At 48.4% G+C, this 22,171-nt stretch overlaps 13 protein-coding genes across 13 annotated transcripts; 5 read left to right on the top strand and 8 right to left on the bottom strand.

Moving 5' to 3' along the window:
* Positions 1-44: 44 nt before the first annotated feature.
* Bathy10g02980 (COMM domain-containing protein, putative) lies at positions 45-767 on the bottom strand (the record flags this gene model as incomplete). The annotated part of the gene is made up of 2 exons (XM_007510536.1): positions 45-356; positions 411-767. The coding sequence occupies 2 exons, from the start codon at positions 765-767 to the stop codon at positions 45-47; spliced, it is 669 nt and encodes a 222-aa protein (XP_007510598.1).
* Positions 768-1,063: 296 nt separating this feature from the next.
* Bathy10g02970 (unknown protein) lies at positions 1,064-1,693 on the bottom strand (the record flags this gene model as incomplete). The annotated part of the gene is made up of 1 exon (XM_007510483.1): positions 1,064-1,693. The coding sequence occupies one exon, from the start codon at positions 1,691-1,693 to the stop codon at positions 1,064-1,066; it is 630 nt and encodes a 209-aa protein (XP_007510545.1).
* Positions 1,694-2,300: 607 nt separating this feature from the next.
* Positions 2,301-3,821, bottom strand: Bathy10g02960 (predicted protein; the record flags this gene model as incomplete). The annotated part of the gene is made up of 1 exon (XM_007510496.1): positions 2,301-3,821. One exon carries the CDS (start codon positions 3,819-3,821, stop codon positions 2,301-2,303), a length of 1,521 nt encoding a protein of 506 aa, XP_007510558.1.
* A 159-nt stretch (positions 3,822-3,980) lies between these two features.
* Bathy10g02950 (predicted protein) lies at positions 3,981-8,600 on the top strand (the record flags this gene model as incomplete). Its single annotated transcript, XM_007510444.1, has 1 exon — positions 3,981-8,600. One exon carries the CDS (start codon positions 3,981-3,983, stop codon positions 8,598-8,600), a length of 4,620 nt encoding a protein of 1,539 aa, XP_007510506.1.
* Positions 8,601-8,824: 224 nt separating this feature from the next.
* On the top strand, positions 8,825-10,147 carry Bathy10g02940 (predicted protein; the record flags this gene model as incomplete). The annotated part of the gene is made up of 1 exon (XM_007510746.1): positions 8,825-10,147. One exon carries the CDS (start codon positions 8,825-8,827, stop codon positions 10,145-10,147), a length of 1,323 nt encoding a protein of 440 aa, XP_007510808.1.
* Positions 10,148-10,373: 226 nt separating this feature from the next.
* Positions 10,374-10,772, bottom strand: Bathy10g02930 (methionine sulfoxide reductase A; the record flags this gene model as incomplete). The annotated part of the gene is made up of 1 exon (XM_007510466.1): positions 10,374-10,772. One exon carries the CDS (start codon positions 10,770-10,772, stop codon positions 10,374-10,376), a length of 399 nt encoding a protein of 132 aa, XP_007510528.1.
* A 383-nt stretch (positions 10,773-11,155) lies between these two features.
* Bathy10g02920 (predicted protein) lies at positions 11,156-12,234 on the bottom strand (the record flags this gene model as incomplete). The annotated part of the gene is made up of 3 exons (XM_007510571.1): positions 11,156-11,573; positions 11,669-11,770; positions 12,038-12,234. The coding sequence occupies 3 exons, from the start codon at positions 12,232-12,234 to the stop codon at positions 11,156-11,158; spliced, it is 717 nt and encodes a 238-aa protein (XP_007510633.1).
* A 196-nt stretch (positions 12,235-12,430) lies between these two features.
* Bathy10g02910 lies at positions 12,431-13,075 on the bottom strand (the record flags this gene model as incomplete). Its single annotated transcript, XM_007510586.1, has 1 exon — positions 12,431-13,075. The coding sequence occupies one exon, from the start codon at positions 13,073-13,075 to the stop codon at positions 12,431-12,433; it is 645 nt and encodes a 214-aa protein (XP_007510648.1).
* Positions 13,076-13,198: 123 nt separating this feature from the next.
* Bathy10g02900 (predicted protein) lies at positions 13,199-15,292 on the top strand (the record flags this gene model as incomplete). Its single annotated transcript, XM_007510564.1, has 1 exon — positions 13,199-15,292. One exon carries the CDS (start codon positions 13,199-13,201, stop codon positions 15,290-15,292), a length of 2,094 nt encoding a protein of 697 aa, XP_007510626.1.
* Positions 15,293-15,655: 363 nt separating this feature from the next.
* Bathy10g02890 (predicted protein) lies at positions 15,656-16,507 on the top strand (the record flags this gene model as incomplete). Its single annotated transcript, XM_007510374.1, has 1 exon — positions 15,656-16,507. The coding sequence occupies one exon, from the start codon at positions 15,656-15,658 to the stop codon at positions 16,505-16,507; it is 852 nt and encodes a 283-aa protein (XP_007510436.1).
* Positions 16,508-16,587: 80 nt separating this feature from the next.
* On the bottom strand, positions 16,588-17,676 carry Bathy10g02880 (predicted protein; the record flags this gene model as incomplete). The annotated part of the gene is made up of 1 exon (XM_007510691.1): positions 16,588-17,676. One exon carries the CDS (start codon positions 17,674-17,676, stop codon positions 16,588-16,590), a length of 1,089 nt encoding a protein of 362 aa, XP_007510753.1.
* Positions 17,677-17,890: 214 nt separating this feature from the next.
* On the top strand, positions 17,891-18,904 carry Bathy10g02870 (predicted protein; the record flags this gene model as incomplete). The annotated part of the gene is made up of 1 exon (XM_007510653.1): positions 17,891-18,904. One exon carries the CDS (start codon positions 17,891-17,893, stop codon positions 18,902-18,904), a length of 1,014 nt encoding a protein of 337 aa, XP_007510715.1.
* Positions 18,905-19,014: 110 nt separating this feature from the next.
* Positions 19,015-21,855, bottom strand: Bathy10g02860 (hypothetical protein DICPUDRAFT_87341; the record flags this gene model as incomplete). Its single annotated transcript, XM_007510434.1, has 1 exon — positions 19,015-21,855. The coding sequence occupies one exon, from the start codon at positions 21,853-21,855 to the stop codon at positions 19,015-19,017; it is 2,841 nt and encodes a 946-aa protein (XP_007510496.1).
* Between the last annotated feature and the right edge of the window lie 316 nt (positions 21,856-22,171).

The raw sequence follows: 22,171 nt of genomic DNA, 5'->3' as shown, positions 1-22,171 counted from the left end.
AAAACTACCCAGTATTATTAAAACTACTATATCAAACTATGTTACTACTCGTTCATGGCCGCTCTCGCGCTCTTCATCTCGTTTATGCACACCCTCAAATCTATCTCGTCCGCGGTGAACGCACACCCACCAATACTCACCTTCACTCTCAAATCAGGCGCAGTGAGGTCTTCTCCCTCCTCCTTTTTCGTCCTCGTTGTATCCACCGCTCTCGCGACAATCTCCCACGAACATCCTACTTTTCCATAATCATTTCCTTCTTCATCTCGTCCGATTCGAATCACTTTCTTCAACATACATTCCCTCAACTTATCTTTATTCTCCCCGTACGGGATTGCGATCGCGTCCGTGTGTTCCTATAAAAAAATGTCATTAATACGTTTAAATACGCGATGTAAAGTAAAGCTCACCTTTGGCAAACCCAACTGCTCCAATTCGTTCCTCAATTCGTTCGCATCTAACTCGTACCGAACGGCACCTCGAACGATCGTTTCGATTAAACTCGTACAAATTTCGATCGTTTCTCGACTGGTCGTTTCATCCGTCAAATCCTTGAGCGTGAGCGGTGGTGGTTTTGGTGGTGGTGCATCCGCGTTCTCCTTCTCCTCGCGTGCATCTTCCCCTAACGACGACGAGACGATTCGCGCGCAAACTACTTTGGTTAAAAGCAACACGCGAACGCACGTGAGTTTCAGCGATAAGACTTGGGTGATGTCGTTTAGGAACTGCGCGGTGGGAGTTTGGTCGCCCAGAAAACGCGGGCGCATTATGTGTATTATGTGTGTGTTTATTATATGCGCGCGACAGATGTTGTGGAGTGCGGGAACAAACAAACGCACCCAAAAACAACAGTTTCTCCGCGCAACCGCCTCAATCAGAGAGTCAAAGGCGGGCGCAACAGACGATACCCAGATACCCGAAGAGCACTTTGTATAATATATAAATACGAGCAGATGGCTCTTTCATTCGTTTAAAACATATCTATGTAACATTAGCATTCCTTTCTTTTCATACCGCGAGAACTACTACTCTCTTTCTCGTTCAACACGCGCATCCTCATTTTTTATTCGTCCAATTCCTCATCTTCTTCTCCCGGCGCTTGGAATTCTCCTGCATCTGAAACGGAAACATCCTCTCCGTTATCCAAAGCCTGATGTTTGGACTTATCCGCCACCGTTTGTTCCAACTTTCTCGTCGTTTGTTCCAACGCTTGCATCTCCTTATCCAACGCCACTTGCGCCTCCTTCACTTCTTGCTCTCTCGATTTCTTCTCCGTGTTCAAGTACCCGATGTACGAGTCGTACGTCTTTTGAATCTCCTCCACCCTCAATTTATTCAACTTCTCCATCTCCTTCACCAGCGTTTCGATTTCTTGCGCCATGTCTTGCACCTCACTCTTCAAAGACGCGATCTGCTCTTCGTTCTCCGCAATCTGCTCTTCCTTCGCCTCCAAAGTATCCTCCGCTTTCGTCAATTTCCCCTTCGTCGAATTCAAGCGTTCTGTTTTGCTTTGCAACGCTTTGCCTCGAACCGTCGAGATGAGTTTGTTCACCATGGCATTTTTCTCCGCGGCTTGCTTCGCGAGCTGTTTCGCCTGGTTCGTCGCCCCGAGTCCGTCGATTTCTTGTTTCAAGACTGCAATCTGTTTTGCGTTGTTTTTTCGTTCGTTCAATTTGAATACAGAGACATACATCATCATCGAGAACACGAGAGAGAGAGAGTTAAAAAAGTTATTACATATATGCGAGACGGCGCAAAAGCGCGTATTTTCCTCTCGCTTTCGATCTCAGAGAGGACACAAAGCGTCTCCGAAGAGTCAAAGAATATTCCTCCTCCTCCTCCGAGAGAGCACAAAAGCCGCCAAATCACAGATCGCGCGTAGGAGTAGTAGTCGTAGTCGTGCACGTATGCTTTTAAAAAGAACGCGCGCGTTTTAAACGCGTTCGATGATGATGACGATCATGAAGATGATGATGACGACGAGAGCGCGGGGATCTAATCCGGGGAAAGAAGTCGCCAGAAAAGCGCGTAAAAACGATATAAATATGCACCACAGAAGATGCACTTCACGAAAACAACAACAAAAACATAATCAATAGTATACCTCGGCGTCTTTTCTGGCGACTTCTTCGTCGAATTCGTTTTGCGGGAGGTACCCGAGCGCGGCACAAACTGGTGTGCACATGATGATTTGAGAGAGATGTTCCTTTTCGGTTGGTTGTTGTGAAGAAAATTGAAGTGTTTTGACAGACAAAATACACACAAAATAGAAGTAAACGCACGCTATTAATCTACTCTTACTACGCATCTTTAACCTTCAACTCGTAGAGACTTTCACCTTTTTTCGCAGCTTGCGCTCTTTTGGGACCGAGTTTATCCATGACCGCGTAAGCGACGGTGGGGCAAAAATGGACGCACCGCGAAAGGAACATGACCAGTTTCGGCGCGAGATGTATGGAGTATTGACCGAAACTGGTCAATTTGACGGCCATTTTAGCGACGGTTTCGACTGGTAGACGACCTTTGGCGAGACCTTTTGGGTGGTTTTCGTTGACTCCGGTCGCGTTGAAGACGACGCGCTTTTTGCCGTTAAATCCAGTCGCGATTGGGCCCGGGTAGCAATTGGTCAACGTGACGTTTTTCGCCGTGTGACCAATTTCCGCTCTCAAGGAGTCAACGTATTTTGATAACGCCGCTTTGGAAGCCGCGTAGGAACTTTGACCAGGAGCTGGACATATCGCCGCCATAGAGCTTATCACGCACACGTGACCTCGATTCCTTGCAATCATCGAAGGCAAGATGTTTTTCAAAACTTGAATCGTCGACAGAGCGTTCAAATTGAACAACTCTCTCTCCGCGCTTTCCGTCACATCAAACGCCGACGCCGATTGCGATGCTCCGGCGCATAAAAACGCGTAATCGCAACAGTACGACTTATTATTATTGCTATCTCCATCTTCTTTTTCATCATCACCATCATTAAAAGCCTCGCTCGCCGCCTTGGCCAACATCTCCGCGCTCTCTGGTTTCAACGCGTCGAAAGCGACAACCTCGACCGCTTTCGCCCCATTTTCCAAACACTTCTTCCCAACTCCTTCTAAATTCTTCACGTTTCTACTCGCCAATACGACGTTCGCTCCAAACGAGCTCACGTAATAGGCAATCGCTTCCCCCAACCCTTGCGAAGCGCCGGTGATTAAAACCTTCTTGTTCGCAAACGCCTCCCTCGGGCGCCACGGGAACGTCGCGTACGCCAGATACGATTGGATATCCACCGGTAACGCGAAAGCCGCGAGTGTTTTCACGAGAAGCGCACTTAACGCTATTTTGTTCATCAGAATGATTACCACTATTGCGAAACCACTTGCACCACTTGTCGTTGTATTCGCGCTGAAGTACGCGCAGTTACACAGTAACGCGACGAGTGCGAGTAAGGAGGCTCCTAATTCGTTCGTCACCCCTAAAAACGTGTTCATAGTTTTCATCATCGTCGGGAAAGCGGAGACTGCTTTCCTTTTCGAAGCAGCAGTTTCGGTCGTCGTTTCTTCGGTCGCAGCAGCGGCAACGACAGAAAACGCCGGGGCCTTATTCGTCGTCTTCTTCTTGCCAACACCAACAACAAAACCACCTTTGGCGCTTCTTTGTTCTCTTCTCTCAAACGAAGAAGAAGAAGAAGAAGAAATAAAAGAAGAAGAATTTCTCCCGGTGGTGCTCGTCACGATGATACCAAAGCTGTTCTTCTTCGTCCTCTTAAACACCGATGATAAAAACGTCGTCGTCGTCGTCAAAGAATAGTAAGAGGCGCAGCGCGTGCACAACATTTGTGAAAGAAACGTCTCGTCTTTATTAGGGGATTTTGTCTCTTGTTTTAGGGTTTTGTAAAACCCTAAAACACACGGCAATGCAATTCGAAGGAACACGTTTCCGTCTTCTTTTCTGGAATACACAACACAACACCAACTTTTAAACATTATTGAGAGATGACGACGACGTCGAAAACGCTTTCCGAGCGCGAAGAAGGAGGAGAGAAGACGAAGAAGTTCTTTGTTTTCCCTCTCGTTCCGGTGAACTCGTACGCGTTGGACGAAGTTTCTTTTGTGAATGCGAGTTCGAACACCACGAACAACACCATCACTACTAAGAATGCGACGAACGAGGAGGATGAAAAGAAAGCGAATATGTTGCCGATATTTACGCTCCAACCTCTCAAAAAACAACACAACACAGACGACGGCGAAAACAACAACACCTTCATACAGAAGTACGGCCAACCGACGTGCGGGATGAGCGCGGACGATCGCGTGTTTGTCGGTACCAACCGAGGGAATCTCTTGCGGGTGAATTTCGTGGAAGGAAGGACGGATGTTTTAGGGTTTAACAACACCTTGAAAGTTGTGAGCGAAGAAGACGAGGAGATGATGTTAAGAGGAGGAGCATTCAATGATAACGAAGAAGAAGAAAAGAAAGAGGATTTAAAAGAAGGAACGACGGGGAGTGTTGGTGAAAATAAAACGGCGAAAAGGAAAGGACTGGCAAATTTATTACTCGCGCGGAACCCGTTGGGAATAAACGCGAATCAGAACGAGATTGGAAAGGTCGTGTGCGCGAGAGGGGACGCGTGCGCGTTTACCGCCAAGGACGGAAAGACCGGGAAGGTGGTAGAGACGCATTATTTAGGTGGACAAGACTGGGAGCGGTCGAAAGCAATCGGGAAGTTGAGAGGGGTGAGCGTGAGCTGCGGGTGCTGGGCGTCTTCGTCTTCTTCCTGCGATGGTAGCGACGGTAGGGGTAGGGGTGTTGGTGGCGAGGAGGGAGAGGAGGAATCATCGAGCGATTCCGAGGAAGAAGGAAAGACGACGACGAGAAGCAGCTACGAGAAGGATTACGATATGGATGACGACGACGGCACGAATGCGCCTCGAAACAATAACAACGCGAAGAAACCGAAAGCAGCGAAGAAAAATCTGAAGGGAGAGAAGAAGACGAAAGTGAAGCGCGAGTTGCTCCTCGGGACGTCCACCGGGTCCATCGTGTATTTAGAATTAGAAGAAGACAAAGAGGATTGGAAACGAATGCGAGAGATGAAGTGCGTTCCAGTTCTAGATATTCCAAAGGAAAGTGGGTTGAGTGAACCGATTGTTGGCGTGAAATTGTATTCGGCGAAAACGACGAGTTTGACGTTGTCGCGAGAGCCACAAAAGCCTGCTTTATCAAAACTCTTGTCGAGCGGAAAAAGCAATAACGTAGACGATGGGCAGAAGAAGAAGAAGGGCAAAACCAAATTTTATTCGTTAATGGTGGCGACGCCGTCGAGGTTATTTTTCGTGAAGAAAGAAGCGCGGTCGATCGAACACTTCTTTGATGAGTTGAAAAAGAGCGAAAACCAAGCGCTTCTCGAACCGGTGGTGCGCATGCCCGTGCGAGCGTCGACTTCATCTTTAGCGACGAAACGAAACGCGTCCACTGAAGAGATCGTGTTTGCGTGGCTCACTGGAGCGGGAGTGTACGCTGGATCCGCAGACGCGTCGGCGAAGGAAACGGACAACCAGGCAAAGTTACTCCGAGATCACTCGTTGCTGCCGTTTCCCACGAAGAACGCTTTGCGTAAAAAAGAAGATTCTTCTCCAATAGGTTTGGCACTTACCGATCACCACGCGGTGTTGACGTATGCGGATAGAATTGCGTGCATATCCAGACTCACCGGTGAATTAGCTCAGCTCTTACGTTTGGATGAAACCGCGGACGGTATAGTTACCCGAGAAAGCTTAATCGCCTCTAAAGTCGTCTTTTGCGCCACGGACGATATCACGGGCGTTTCGTATTTGTGCACCGATAACGGCGATCTATCCGAAATCGCTTCCAGAGACGAAGCGAGAGATGCGTGGAGATACTACTGCGAACGCAACGAGTTTAAGCGCGCGTTACAATGCGTCGGTATGGACGCGAGACGACGATTTGAAATTTTTAAAACCAAAGCGGAAAAAGCGTTCAAAGATCGCGAGTACGAACTCGCCGGTCAAGCGTGGGCGCAATGCGAAGAGATGGTACCGTTTGAACGCATCGCTAAGAAATTTAAAGACGTCGGTTCATTACATGGTTTAATCGCGTATTGCGTCGGAAGGTATGAAAAGCTGAATAAAGTCGCGCTTCTCCCGGGCGGCGGTGTTTTGGTTTCCGGTATCGCGAGCGGCAAATCCGAGACGAGCGGCGGTAAAGGCGCCGCGAAGAAAAGCGGTAGTAACATAAATGTCGATGGAGGAGGCAAAGACAACAAGAATGCTCAACAAAAATCTGCCGTTGACGAAGATGCTGCGAAACGCTCGATGCTTGCAAACTTCCTGGTCGATTTACATCTGAGCGCTATTCAAAGAGCCGAAGAGAAAGGCAAACACGTCTTGGAAACGCGCTTAAAATTTGCCGCTTTCCTTCGCCAGTTTAAGCGAGATATCGACACGCAGCTGACGAAGAGAAAAATAGAGAAAACTAGCGATCGCGATCTCGAAGTTTCTTTCGCGTCCGCGCAAGGCGAACATGAAAAAGTCATCGCTTACTTCCTCGACGAAAAGCGAGACATCGATTTGACTTTGGACGCGTTGGCGAACGTCGAGGTGCCGTCGGAGTTAATTTGCGATTCGATCGAAAAGTGTTTCGAATTGAATCCGGAGAAAACGACGGATTTCTTAATCCGGCAAGGCACGAGGAGGGTGGAACCAAAGCGCGTTCTGTATGCCTTCACGCCATTCGTCGGGTCGAAAGATGAAAATGCGGTGGAAAACGCGATTCGATACTTGCGAAGAGCGTGCGCGGAACCGAACGTCTCCTCGTCAGCCGCGAGAGATTTAGCCAGTCACAACTTATTGACGACGTTGTACGTGGAATCTTTAGCGAACGGGTTTCGAGAGGAATTGTTTCAAGAGTTGGAAAGTTATTTGAGAGAAGCGGTTAGATCGGAAGAAGTGGAATCGTTCGGCACGAGAGAGGAAAACTTTTTCGAAGTTGCCGTGGCGAACGCCACCGGGAACAACGCCAAGAGGAATCAGTTCGCGTATTACGACCCGCGATACGCGTTGACGTTACTCGAGTCGCGCATGGATAAAAAAGTCGCGTATAAATGCGTCGCATTTCTGCACTGTTTGTTGAAAGAGTACGAAGAAGCCATACGAGCTGCGTTGGAGCACGGGAACGACGTCGAGTTGGCGAAGACCATCGCCGACGCGCCAGTCTCAAACTCGTACGATTTCGACGGTGGCATCAACCACGCATATTTTGGTGGTAGCGGTGGTGTTGGCAATAAGAAGAGTAAAACGTCTTTGTTATTGAAGGAGATGCAAAAGAAACTGGCGATTAGACACGAAAGCGATGAAGACGAGAGCAGCGAGGATGAGGATGAGGACGAGGATACGAGCGACGAGGGAGAGAGCGACTCTGAAATCGAGCGCGAAGAAACCGCGCATTTGAGACGCAAGACGCTTTGGTTGGAGATCGCGAAGCACGTCATCGATAATTGCGCACCTCCTGATTCGAAAGAGAATGTCAACCAAGAATCGCTCGTCGAGCAAAAAGTCAAAGTAGCTTTGAAATTTCTCAAGGAGACGACCAAAGACAACAACGTTCGCGAACAACAATCGGGAGGACAAGGAGCGGAGAAGGACAACGCCACTAGAATTCTCGGCGTGGAAGACATCCTCCCGTTACTCCCTGATTTCACGAAAATCGACGCCGTTCGCGACGCCGTTCTCGAAGCGTTGCACAAGTACCAAAATGCCATCGAAACGATGAAGAAAGACATCGAACGAGACAGTGAAATCACCGCACTCGTTCGCGAACAAGTGCGTCAAATTCAATCGAAAGATTTAGAAATCGACGCAGAGGAGCCGTGCGCGACGTGCAAAAAACCAGTCCTGCGTAACGGTAAGGTCCCGGATTCCTCAGATTGTGCTAAATTGGCCCCGTTCTACGCATTTCCGTGTACGCACGCGTTTCATTGCGCCTGCTTGCTCCGCGAGGCGTTGCCGTTAATGCTCGACGACGAACGCAATCAGTGCCTCTCGTTGATGAAATGTCTCAAAATCCCACTCCCGATTCGTTTGAAGCCGAAAGTAAAACTGTGGGGGCCGCCTCCAAAAACGGCCACTGGTCACACCGCGGAATCCGCGGTGGAAAAGCTCGAAGACGTGCTCTGCCAAGAGTGTCCGATGTGCGGCATCATGCGCACGCGCATCATCGACGAGCCGCTTTTCCATCTTCCGGAGGAGCAAGAAGAGTACGACGCGTGGAATTTTGAAGACAAATACACCTTCGAGTTCGAACAAGACGCCTTACGATTCGTCTCCAGAGACGCAAACGAAAACGACGCAGCGAAAGAGTACGAAGAAGAGGAGGAGGAAGAAGAAGAAGTCATTCAAATCGTCGACGGCCACAAAATCTTGAGCGGATACGCGGAGATTTTCGACGAGTTACCGGGCCTCGCGCCGGTGATGCAAACTTGGGACAGGTACGTCTTCCACGACTCCTCGGACGAGGACGACACGAAAAAAAAAGACGATTCTTCATCCGACGAGGAGTATTATTATTATCATCATTCGCAGGTTAGTAGGTAGGTAGGTAGAGAGAGAGAGAGAGATTGAAGCGTTTAATACCATTTTCCTTTGACTCATCTCCCTCACAAAAAAGCATGCGATTTGCATTTTCTGCGAAATCCTTCGCAACGTCGTGGGAAACAACCACCCAGATAACATCATCGACCGTAAAACGCATTCACCTGCTCTCAAATACGAGCAGCAAAAGAAGAACACACACTTTCTCACGACGACGACGTTTTGCCATGGATCGTCGCACTCATCATCATCATCTGAAAGCACCGGCGCGATGTTCGTCGTCGGACAACAAAACAGATAAAGCATCCACTTCCGGGAAAAATCCTTCGTCTTCTCTTCATCCTCCTCCGTTGTTTAAATTCGGATTACTGGCGGACATTCAGTACTGCGACACGGACGACCGGACGAATTTCAGCGGCTCGCAAGTTCGGAGGTACCGAAACGCTCTGAACGTCGCCAGGAACGCGGTGGAGCACTTCAATTTGCACCACCATGAACTCGAGGAGGATACCACCACCCTAAACAACACGACGACTGGCGGCGCGAGATCCGCAAAGACGCGGGGCATTGATTTCATCGTCCACAACGGGGACATCATCGACCACCAGTGCGCGTTTGATTTCCAAACGGATTCGTTTAAACCGATATCGGAAGGCCGCCGGCAATTGGCGGACGTGATGGAGATTTTAGATCAGAGCGCGTGCCGCGAGTGGATATTTACCATCGGGAACCACGAGTTGTATAATTTTACGCGAAGAGAGTTAATCGACGGCGTGGATTTGAAGAAAGAAGGAATCGAGTCGTATTCGAAAGATGGATTAACGTTTAAGTGCGCTTCTGAGGATGGGGATTTGTATTACGCGAAGAAACCACACGAGAAATGGAAGGTGATTATATTGAACCCGTACGACGTGTCGATTTATAGCAAAGGACGAGAGCAAGGGTTGGACGAGGAGGCTTTGTCGTTGTTGAGAAAACACAACCCGAACGCGGATAAGTGGTGCGACGAGAATCCAGACGTCGTGCAAACAGAGAGGATGAGCGGGACGTTTCCGTATTTTAAGGACTTAGAGGGGTTGAATGGGAGGTGGGTGCCGTTTAACGGCGGCGTCGGAGCGACGCAGCTGGAATGGTTGAGAGCAGAATTGAAAAGTTCGAAAGAGAACGAAGAGAAAGTGTTGATTTTTTGCCACTTACTCGTGCACCCGAAAACGACCAGCGGAACCGGGAGAACGTTGTTGTGGAATTACGACGAAGTTTTAGAAGTGATACAAAAAGTCGGCGACGGGTGCGTCAAATGCGTCTTCAGCGGGCACCAACACGAAGGCGGCGTTCACGTGGACGAGCTTGGCACGCACTTTGTCGTTTTGGAGTCGCCAATGTTAGCCAGCGACGAAGATAAAGGGCATCCGGGACCGTTTTGTGTCGTCGAGGTGAACGAAACGAGTGTTTTGATGAAAGGTTTCGGGAGGAGTTTTGAGAGTCGTCTGTTCCCGTACGAAGAAGGATTGGAAAACGTAGAGGCTTTAGAATATAAGATTGCGTTGTAATACTAATATATATAATGTACAACATGTGCATATATTTGGATCGTCCTCCATTGCGGAGGTCCATGCGTATTCACTTCGTTTCTTCTCGCGTAAGCAAGCGGCTGTTTATTATCGAAGCGCATCAAATGTGAAAATGATCACACTTATCGACGCGCTCGTCACACGTATGAAAAACAGCGCACAAATTCGAGAAAAACGAGAGGATATGCAGAGAGAGAGATGCTCTTTAAATCCAACTTCTCGCGCTTTGTTTCGCGTAAAAATCTTGGTGATATTCCTCCGCGTCGTACCAAATCGTCACGGAACTCTCCGAAGGTGAATACACGTCCGTTTTAATCGGACCTTTTCCATCCCTTTCCAAATTTTCAATCATTTTTATCGCCACTGCATGCTGCGCTTCGTTTTGGCACCAAATCGCGCTCTTATACTGCGCTTTCGCCTTCCATTGCGGCGAATGTTCATTGAAGAAAACCTCTAAAATTTTCTCAAAATTCGTTTCATTTTTAACAAAATCCAACTTTATCGCTTCCGTGTGTCCATCTCCACTGCAGACGGAGGTATACGTCGGATTTTCCGTCTCGCCGCCGCAATACCCAACTTTCGTCGATTCAACGATGCCTGTCATCTTTTGGTAAACCGACTGTGGTCCCCAAAATCAACCGAGCGCGAGCACCGCGCACTCGTGAGTGGGGGAGAGTGGGACTGGGGGCGTTGCGTTCGACGCGTACGTTTTGACGTTTGTTTGTCGTGTAGAGGAGGAAGAAGAAGAATAAGGAGGACTTCTGGACGAGGATGTTGACGAGAAGAATGAATGTCGGATCGCGGAGGCGAACGACGACGTGTTAATAGTGGGTGACATCGTGATGGGATGGTTTATTAGGCTACCGATGATGCAATGAAGCAATGGTGTGAGGATTTTTTCGAGACAAAGAGTAACTAACGAACGCTCAAACGAGCAATATCTCAAATCAATCATCTCTTTACACTCTTTCTTTCGCACATCAAGCTTCATCTCTTGATGACCAACGGCCAATCGGGAAACTTTTTATTCCAATATCTCACGCCGTAGTGTTCCAACTTGCGACTCTCGTCGTCCAAGCTTTGACCGCGATAGGCGAGTTTCATGAGCCCGGGCATGATACCGGACCGGTCGCGGATGTAGTCGCGCAAATCGGAGACTCGGATTTTAGACGGAACGTGGATCCAAAACGGGCCTCCGTATTCGGTGTCGGTGTGAAGTTCGGAAGTTACGAGTAAGGAGAGGATGGGGCAGTCGCCGTAGCGTTTTCGGTAGACGTATTCGCCGTGCGGGATGCCGGCTTCGAAGGCTTTTTGGCGGTCCTCGGCTTCTTGTTCCGGAGTCGGCTCGTACGGGTCGGTCCATTCAGTCACGTTGGCACCGTCGCGAGTGGTTTTTGGACAGTATCTGTTCGTTTTTAGGTTGACGAAGTTCAATCATCGTTAGCGTATTTAAGACGTGTCATATACTAAAAAATACGAGCGCGAGAGCAAAAAACGTACTTCTCCTCTTCCATGTAAAACGGGTAATTGTTCGGAGGAATATCAAAATACCCCGTCTTTCCTGTGCCCGGTTTATCGTTGTACTTACTAAACGCTCGGTACCTGTTTGAAAAGGAGAGGAAATGAGTGCATTACTTAGTTCGCCATCATCATCATCAGAGAGGAGAGAGAGAAAAAAAACGCTCGCAAGGCGTTTCGATATTAAAAAAAAACACAAGTGGATCAGAACAAATCTCAAATCGCACTAGTAATCACCGCTCATCCCGGCCCTCGCATCATCACCAATCGCGCGCGAAATCATCAGGAAGACAAGAAGAACATTAAGGATTCGATTTTTGTCGTCGTCATCGTCTTCATCATCATCGAAACATCTTCAAAACGACTAATATTAATCCCCTAATTTTTACTCCGCGTTCCAAAAACGAAAAAACACACCTGGGAGGCACGAACGCGTTTTCGCCGTCGATGCCCCCGCCGTGCGACCCGGGCGCTTGCGCGTACGCGTAGTCGTCGAAGTCGAAACTTTGCTCGTGCGCTGGTTTCATCCCGGTCATTTGCGAGGACATCTTTTCTTCAATTCAATTCGCGCGCGAAGCCACTCGTAGTAGTAGTGTCGTTTTTTAGATCAGAGAGAGAAAAAATACGAGCGTTTTTCAAGAATGAAGAAAATTTGGTCAAATTTTTAGACAAGTTTGATTCGTTGTTCGGTATCTGCGATGAATGTACGACGTGTATGCGTGTACTTTTAGAACTACAAATGAGCTAATGTTGAGTACGCATGTGCCTTCTAAAGTTACTAGATTGACGAAACTTCATCTCGCAAGCTTCACATTCATACGGTTTCTCGTTCGTGTGAATACGCATGTGGACTTTCAAAGTACTAGATTCACGAAAACACCTCTCGCAAACCTCACACTCATACGGTTTCTCGTTCGTGTGAATACGCACGTGGTTTTGCAAAGTACCAAGTTGACTAAAATGTCTCTCGCAAAAATCACATTCATACGGTTTCTCGTTCGTGTGAATACGCATGTGGCTTTGCAAATGACCAAGTTGACGAAAAGCTTCATCACAAACATCACATTCGAACGGTTTCTCGTTCGTGTGAAAACGCATGTGGTTTGTCAAATTACCAGATGTAGTAAAACGCTTCTCGCACACATCACATTCGTACGGTCTCTCGTTCGTGTGAGTACGCATGTGGTTTGTCAAATTACCAGATGTAGTAAAACGCTTCTCGCACACATCACATTCGTACGGTCTCTCGTTCGTGTGAGTACGCATGTGACTGACCAACTTGGATGGATATCGAAACACCTTCTCGCAAACATCGCACTCGTGTTGCGTTCTCTTTCTCTTCGATCCTTTCCTAAAAGTAGGTTCTTCTTTTCGTATCTGTTCGTCCATTTCATCATCATCATCATCATCATCTGGTATTTGCAAACACACCACCACCGGTTCTTTAACTTCTTCTTTTTCCCTAAACTCTTCTCCCTTCAAAACCGTCCTCGCATTTTCCGCTCGTTTAGGATGCGGATTCTTTCTTCGTCCCATACTTCTGCTCCCGTTGTTGATGTTGTCGCATTACAGTTGTACAGTGAAGTTTTTAGATACAAAAAAGACATCCAAATCTGCACAACGAAAGAGAGTTGTGTACGCTCTACTCTTCGTAGTCGTTTAAACGCACACTTTATGCGCCGAGGAGGAGGATTAGGAGGAGAGAACAACAAGGACGACGAGAATACTACCACTACTACGAGTACTACTCGCGACGAGCGGCTGTTACTGAGCAAAACAAACAACACCAATGCGAAGGTGATGATGAAATTTCCCGTTAAGAAACGAGCGTTGAACACCAAGAAGAACAATCGAGTCGTTCGATATGTGCTCGTTTTTTTACTCGCGCTATTCGCGTTTCGGATTTTCTTTTTAACAGAAATCGGAGAGTTTAATGGGAAGGAAACGAGGAACGAGACGAGGACGAAAGGAAGCGGTGATCGATTGGTTTTGTTTTTGAAAGATTTGGTTTTGGGCATTCGGAGTAAAGATGAGACGAGTTTCAAAGCGCCGTCGTCATCGTCAATGGATTCGATGGAAGACGATTACCAAGACGACTTGAAATGGGACGAAAACCTCGAGCAAAATCTCAGCGAGAAGCAAGAGGAGCGAAAGTTAGAAGCGAGGGAGAAACGGAAGCAAGATCACCTGTTGGATTTACCGTCGAAGAAGTTTCGACTGGGGACGATAATACCGGACGTGAATTCCGGCAGGTGTCGGTCGAGACACCCGCCGGATTTCTTTAAACGGCAGATATGGAAATCGTTCGAGTTGGATCCGAAGAACGCGCCGTTGAACGCGAGTTTGATTGAAGAGGCGAGGAAGTGTTTGGTATTGGACGTCGACGATACAAATGACGACGGCGAGGATGACGGTACGAACGCGATTCAGCTGACGAAGTCGTTTTTAGAGAAATTACCGTTAGTGCGAGGATCTAGGGTGATGAAGATGGTTTTGGAAGGGGACATTCCAAACGGCGTGTCGCCGAGGTTGGAGATTCCCACGGAGTATTTGGACGACGGGTTGATTGGACGAGCATTTAGTAGTAGTAGTGGTAGTAGTAGTAGTAGTAGTAGTAGTAGTAGTCGCAGTAGTAAAGAACGGAAAGAGTTCCCGAGATTTAAGACGTGCGCAGTCGTCGGTACGTCTGGAACGTTGAAGGAAAAGGCGCTAGGAGAGCAAATAGATAAACACGAGGCGGTTATTCGAACAGATTTAGGACGGATAGTTGGATTCGAGAAAGATGTAGGCGCGCGAACGACGTTTGATTTCGCCGCGGCGAACGATTTGCGCAATTTGGTTTCAAACAAAAATGCCTTTGCCGGTCGCGAAGAAGACGACGACGTGGAACCAGAAGACGATAGCGAGTTGGAGAATGAAAACGAAGGCGCAAAAATGCGAAACGCGAAACGAAGACGACGCAGAAACGCGTTACATCCGCAAACGCTCGAATCGATCGTGGCGAGAAACTCGACGATTGTTTTACACGAACTCTTCAGTCGCGCGGCATTGAGAGGTACCTACCCTCCTTTCATACGCGCATTCGAGCAACTTCGTCGTTCTGAAGAAGAGAAAGGAGGAGTAAGAGTAGACAGCGGTGGTGTTCCTTCCGTTGCTGCCATCGAACCTCGCCTCCTCGTCCGCATCCTCCAAACCTTCCACCGAGTCGCCAACGCGCTCGACCAGAACTCCCACGAAACCGGAGCCCCATCCGGCGCGAGAGATATCTCCTCCTCTTCTCGCGCTCCAATATCCATCGTCGCCACTTTATTCGCGTTACAAATTTGCGACAAAGTCAACGCGTTCGGGTTAGCGCCGCCGTTAGCGGTTCAATCCTCCTCCTCCTCCTCTGGTAAACTCGACGCCTCCTCTTCCGGCGACGAAAAAATTGGACGAACGCGACCGACGTATCGAAACTACTGGGACCGAAATTTCGCGCACGTCGGGACGTTAAAGAAACACGGCTTAAGAGATGCCGGGTGGGAAGTCGCCAGAGCGATCGGCCAGTGGCCGTGTTCCGGAGGCCAGTTGCGCGTCATCGATCCGAAGCCCACCGTGAAAGAATAATAGATTTTTTTGTAAAGCAGAATTGAAAATCCATATCTTTCTCTTCACAAATAAACGACTTTTCGCGCGCGCGCGCGTATTATTATTACATCATCACGAGAGACCTCTAAAGAAGAAGAACAGAGCGACGAAGACCTCTCCATCGTCTGAGTTAGTATTATGACTATCATCATGTCTTCTCTTTCGCATCGTACTCTTCCTCTTCCTCAAGGCTTGGGGAAACAACAACAAAGATATGGTCGGGAGAAATCATCATCATCCAGGCGGCAAAGACGAGCGGCGGTGAGCGCGATAAAATCATCCTCGCCCTCGTCCTTTATCCCAACAGAGGTTTCAGAGTTCATCGAACCAGCGGCGATTGAAATGGCGAGAAGAGTCCAAGTGGTCGAAGTTCCCGTGGAAGGGAGAGAAAAGAACGTCATGACGTCTTTAGTGCAAAGCGAGAAGCGAGAGGACGCGAGCGACGAATACCATCCGTTCGTTTTACTGCACGGATTTGATTCCTCGTGCTTAGAGTATCGGAGATTGTTTCCAAAGTTGGAAGAAAACGGCGCAGAAGTGTACGCTTTGGATTTGTTAGGGTGGGGGTTTACGGACGGTTTGGACGGGGGCGTCGGGGACTATTCGCCGGAGGCGAAGTGCGCGCACTTGTACGCGTGGTGGAAACAGAACGTGAATCGACCGATCGTTTTAGCCGGGGCGAGTTTAGGTGGGGCGGCGGCGATTGAATTTGCGAGTCGGTACCCGGAAGCGGTCACACGGTTGGTTTTAATCGACGCTCAAGGTTTTATCGATGGGATTGGACCGATGGGAATGTTGCCGACGCCGATTGCCAAAGCGGGGGTGGATATTTTGAGAACGAGATGGTTGAGGTCCGGGGCGAATAAGATGGCGTATTTCGACCAAAAGTATGCGACAGATGACGCGCAAAACGTCGGGAGATTACACACGCTTTTACCGCAATGGAACGACGCGACGTTGAGTTTCATGCGATCCGGCGGGTTCCGAGTCGTCGAGAAGATTCCGCAATTGACGACGAAGACGATGGTGTTGTGGGGAAGAGGCGATAAGATTTTGGAACCTGAAAACGCGGAGAGGTTTGAGAAAGAAATTCAAGACTGCGAGTTGGTGTGGGTGGAAGAGAGCGGGCACGTTCCGCACCTGGAGCAGCCAGATTTTACGTGCGCGCAGTTGTTGAGATTCGGAAAGAAATAAAAAAAAGCGATTTGTAAGATAAAGCCAGTATTTATTCATGATCATGATCATGATCATCATCATCATCATCATCATCATCATTAATTCGGGACGCTACTACTACTACCAGCATTCGTACCGTCCTCGTCGTCGTTCTCTTTCATCAGCATAAAGTTCATCGCAAATTGCGGCGTCCCGTTTTCCGGTACTTTGAATATAGAATCCGTCCCGTCTTCTCTCGGAAAAAGGTCCAAACCGGGCATCATCCACATTTTACCCACATACACGCCTGGGTATACCTCGCGGATCTCGTCTCGAAACTTGCTAAACTCGTGGCCAAATTTCGAATAGTTGATACCGATTGCTGCTTTGCCATCAAAAATCGACGTCGCGTCGTACTCTACGTCGCCTTTATACAACTCGATTGGTTCGTTTAAGCCAAGTAAGGCGTTCACGATTGGGCCGTAGCTGAGCTTGATTCGGTTGGTCACCGCCGTCGTCTCCGACCCGTCGATTTCATCGACCACTTTCTTGAAACACTTACCCCGCCAGCTGTTAAAAGTCAAAGTGCGTCGTATGCCGTAGAACTTTGCTATCGTAGTTTTCCAGTCGTTCCCTAGAATACATCCTCGATAACATCCGCTCGGAATGTCCTCGCCGTCCATCGGGAACGCCTGCACGTAACTGTCGTCAAACGTTTTTTGATTAAACTCTCTCACGAACGCGTCCGAGCGACACAACGCATCGTGCACGGAACTATCAATCTCCGAGAAATCATCCAATCCGTGTTCAATCCTCGCCAATCCTTTCTCCGTGGACAGCGCGTTCGCCATCCTCGTCAGCGTATTCGCGAACTCGCTTTCGGAATTTGTCTTTGGCAAAGTTTGATGTTTCTCTTCGATTTTCATCTCTTCGATGGCTGCCGTTTCGGCACCCCGTGCGCTGATTAAATCGACGACGTAATTCCACGCGAATTTAAAAACTTTTTGGTTCAGCGTCGACGGCGGCGGCGGCGGAGGTAACTGGTTATACGTCGGACTCACGTTAGGTGTGTTCGAGGCAACGCCTCCTCCTCCTAAAAGTTTCCTGGTCGGAAAAGCAGAAGGAGTTGTTTCTTCCGCGCGCGATAATGTTGAATGCGTCATCAACGTCGCGAAAAACATAAAGAACATGCGCACATTCACACTCATTTTAACGAATTCGACGTCGTAATGTCGCGTAATATGGAAGGGTCTGGTGCGCGTAAAGTGTTGTTTTTCTGCCGCTTATTTTTTGTCGATTTCTCGTTTCCTCGAACTTTTGTTTTACAGCGACCGCGTGTAAATGCTGTTGCTTTTTTTTTTTCTCTTTCCTTTCCCCATTATGTAACACCGACAGAAAGAGAGAGACAGACGGAAGAGAAGAATGTCTTCCCAGCTCCGAATACTAACGACGAACCAGGCGCACCCGTCTCGCTCGAACAAGGCGAAAAACCGCGACGCGCCGAGAAAGCAAAGACTCCCTCTCGCGGAACGATTGGAGTTGAAATTAGGGGTTTCCGTCGCGGAGTTGAACGGAAAAAGAAGTGTGCTCGAAGGCGGCGAAGCTTTGCGACGACGACGCGCAAAGTCGAAAGAAAACGCGCAGATTTACGTGCGATACGACAGCGAGAACAGAGGAGGAGGTGTTAGTAAAGAAGACGATGATAATGGTTCGTCGTCGTTTGAATACGACGAAGAGAGAGGCAAAGCGATTTTACAACGGGTACTACAGGAGGAAAATGAAAAGAGGTATCCGAAACAGCTATCGGACGCGTGGTTTCGGAAACGCGTCGCGATGGTCACCGCGTCGGACGTGGGAGGGATTCTTGGTTTGGAAAAGAGGAGAGATATGACGATGGATAAAATTATGGAGAAGAAGTTTAAACAGAGAGAACGGTACGAGGAGATGGGTGACGACGGTCGCGCGAATCGAATAGCGATACCGCCGGCGATGAATAAAGTGCCGGCGACGAAGCACGGCGATTATTACGAGGAAATCGCGATAAAACATTACGAGGCGATTACCGGCGAAGTGTGCATTCCGTGCGGTTTGAAAACGCACGACGATGGAGAATATTGGTTTCTAGGCGCGTCGCCGGACGGATTGACTGAAAGCGGGAAGATCGTAGAGGTCAAGTGTCCGTACACGCGAAAGATTCAACAGAAAACAAGATGCTTGGAACACTATTCGCAAATCCAAACGTTGTTGGAAGTTTTTGATTTGGAGGTTTGCGATTTCGTCCAGTTTAAACCGGCAGGTAGAGGTACCGGGCACAGCGGCGACGTCTCGAGACCGAAGATGTTGATTGAATGCGTGAAAAGAGATCGCGTTTGGTTTGCGAATCACTCGAAGGAGTTGGTGAACGCCTCGAAGAAACTCCCGATGCCGTTGTTGTAAGAAGAAAGGATGTATAGTATTAGCCGGTCGTTCTCCATTGTAACGAGTTAGATTGTTGTATGCCGCGTGTTGTACTAGTACCTAGGTATTTTATCGTATCGTTACAAATTTTACAGTTCATCCTTTTCCTTCTCTTCTCGAAAAATCGGGCGAAATTCCGCCGGCGAAGGCGCTTTCTTGACCGCTTCTCTTAATTTTTCCGTCGCGAAACGACCTGCGCGGTCGTCTTTGGTATATTTAGTCCCTTTCATAACCGATCCAGTCCAGAACATGGCTCGAGGAATGACCTCTAATTTCGCGCCGTTTAATGTCAATCGTGAGAGAATCTCCCACACGTCGTAGCCATCCGAGTGACTTTTGTCGAATAAGACCAAACCGGCGTGATTGATTAATGAGTTTAAAGTGACCATGAATACCGGACCGCCCATGCAATTTCTCGTCGTAGCGACTGGAAATGCCGCGCCTAAGAACGGTTGAAATTGGCGCATATTCGCCGAGGTTAACTTCCGGATATCCGCATCTTCGGCGAGCGCAGAGGTCCCGTCGTAGACGTGCGCGAACGAGGTCACAACGTTCGCATCGAACCGAAACAAAGCGGATTGAAACACGCGCAACGCGTGCGGCTCCAACACGTTCCCGGCATCCACAAATGCAATTTCGCTGAAGCCATTCTTCTCTCGATTCAAAATGGCCGTTTTGAATGCAAAATTACGACAGACTGCCAACGAGGCGCCAATCTTTTCAACCACACTCAAATCGTAATCGAGATTTTTGCTGTCTTTGTCCACTTGATGAAACGCTGGGTTCCGCTCGCTCGAGGTGCACACGACGACAGCTTTCGGTTTCACGTGTTTCTGTTTGGAAATGGATTTTAACGTTCTCGCGAGTTTCTCGTCCACGTCTCTCGTGGCGACAACGATGAGTATGCCTTTGGAGACGTTGTGCGCTCTCATATCGACGATGTCACGAACCATCTCGGATTCCTCCGTAATTTTCTTCATTCTCCGAAGAACTGCGGCGCCTGGGGAGGAGGAAGAAGGTGAAGATTTGAGCATCAATTCGCGCGACATGGCCACATCTTTGTGAAACTGCACCCATCTCTGTTCGTTTTTGATGACATCGACGGTGCTTTCAAAGGCGTTCGTAACAAAGCCGTGGTCTAAAATCTCTCTCAACTTTTCCGACAACGCGTTGACGGAATTTCTTGGGAACAAAATGTCAAACTCTTTTTTTTCATACTTGCTTAAAACAACGTTTGTTCTTCGCTTCACGAGCTCAGGCATACCACCGGCGTCGGAAGCGATGAACGGCGCGTTCACGCCGAACAACTCAAACACGCTCAACGGTGAATTTTCCACCAGCGAAGGCAACACCGCCAACCGCCTCTTTCCTTTCTCGAGTAAATACCGCAACGCTTCCGCGGAGTTCTTCTCCGTGAATACGTTCACTTCTGTCACTTTTGCTCTGTTTTTCTCCTCTCGCCACGGACGCGAACGACGCTCGACGAAGCGTTTCGACGGTTCGCGATCGATTTTGTTTCTATCGGAACCCAAAAAAGTGACTTTGAACGGTTTCACGTCGAGTTTACGAAGTAAAGCGTCGATGGCGTCGCAGAACAAAATAACACCTTTTCGCGTTTCCAATCGTCCGAAAAAGACAAACTCCTGAATTGGTTCGATGGTGGCTGATTCTTCTCGTTCGTCTTCATTGTCGTCCGTTTCTTTCTCTTTCTCTTCTACTGCTACTTCTACGTTCTCTTCTTCTATTTTCTTTTCCCCCATCAGCGCGCTCCTTAACCAAGACGTAATCTTACCTGCTATGGATTCCTTCACATCTACTCTCTCTCCTCCTCCTTCGCCTGTACTCGTATAACCCAACCGATCTCTGACGTACTTCTCCACGTCCAGCGCCTCTCTCACGGCTTCTTTCGCCTCCACCGGCAAAACGTACGGCTGCACGAACGCGTTCTCCGCCAGCGTCCATCCCGCCTCCCCTTCCATCCAATCTAACAAATACTCGCTCGGAGAGACGACCACGTCCGCTAACTCTACGCTTTTCATCTCTAAAAAATGACTTTCTAAATCCTCCACTGATTCAATCTTCTCCTCGTTCGCTTTCCGCGCCCAAAGCAACGGCCCGTGCGTCATCACCATCAACAACGAGTTCTTCAATCCTAAACCGCTCTTCTTGTGCAACAAACTGTAATACCCGACGCCTTGCCAATCCGCAAAATGTATCACGTCGAACGGTTTGTTCGTCTTGGCTTGTTCCAGTAAAATCCAATCTAAAACCGCGTAAGAGGTTGCGGCGTGATACGTTATCCCGGAAACGCGGTGCGGCGGGAGCGGAACCAAGTTCACGTTCAACCGATCTTTGTAATACTCTTGCCATTGCGTAAACGGATCCTCCGCGCGTCGTCTTTTGTCGTCGTCATCCTCTTCGTCGCGCAACTTTTTATGAATCTTCCCGTGTACTTTTCGTCCTTGCGTGTACACTAAAGTCACGTTAAAAAATCTCTCCTCTTTTCCTTCTTCGTCTTCTTTCGACGATAAAACGTTCGCCAGGGAGGTATAAAACGTTCCAATCCCGCCGTTCGGTACGAGACCGGCAAACTCCGAGCAGACGATCAACACGCCGCGAGATTTTTCCTCTTTGCTCAAAATTGGCTTAAAAGAATCATCATCTCGTTCTCGATGATGAGAAAACTTCTTCTGCTTTGCTAAAGAAGATTCTCCCCCTTTTTCGCCGCCAAAGAAGAAGAGCGAATCGTCAGATACTTCGTTGTCTTCTTCCCCCGAGAGCAGCGACAACGCAGGAAACGACGGTCTTTTCTTCTTATTTTCATCGTCTTTGTTGTCGGCCGATGCGAATGATGATGATGATGATGAGAACAGAAGAAGGTGCAGAAACACGAGGAGAAAAAAAAGGCCCCGCAGCAGCGCTCTTTTCATTTCGCAAAACCACCCGCCGCTTCTTTGCGACGCCAACAACAGCAACACGAACAACAACGGCGACTCTTTTTCTCTCTCTCTCTCTCTCTCTCTTCAAACTTTCTCTCTCCTATGCTAAATAATAAATGACGCTTTTATTATTATCATTATACTCTCTGTGTAGGTAAATATATCGTTCGTGGTTTTCTGTCAAGTGTCTGTCTAAAGAGTTTAGGGTTTCTGTCTGTCAAGTGTCTGTCAAAAAATTCAAATTTTTTATTCCTCAGAGATTTTTGTTCGAAGAAGCTTCCTTAAAAGAACGAACACGAACGCATTC

The sequence above is a fragment of the Bathycoccus prasinos genome (genome assembly GCF_002220235.1).
Source record: "Bathycoccus prasinos genomic : Chromosome_10".
Lineage (NCBI taxonomy): Eukaryota > Viridiplantae > Chlorophyta > Mamiellophyceae > Mamiellales > Bathycoccaceae > Bathycoccus > Bathycoccus prasinos.
This window is presented reverse-complemented; position numbering and strand designations above follow the sequence as displayed.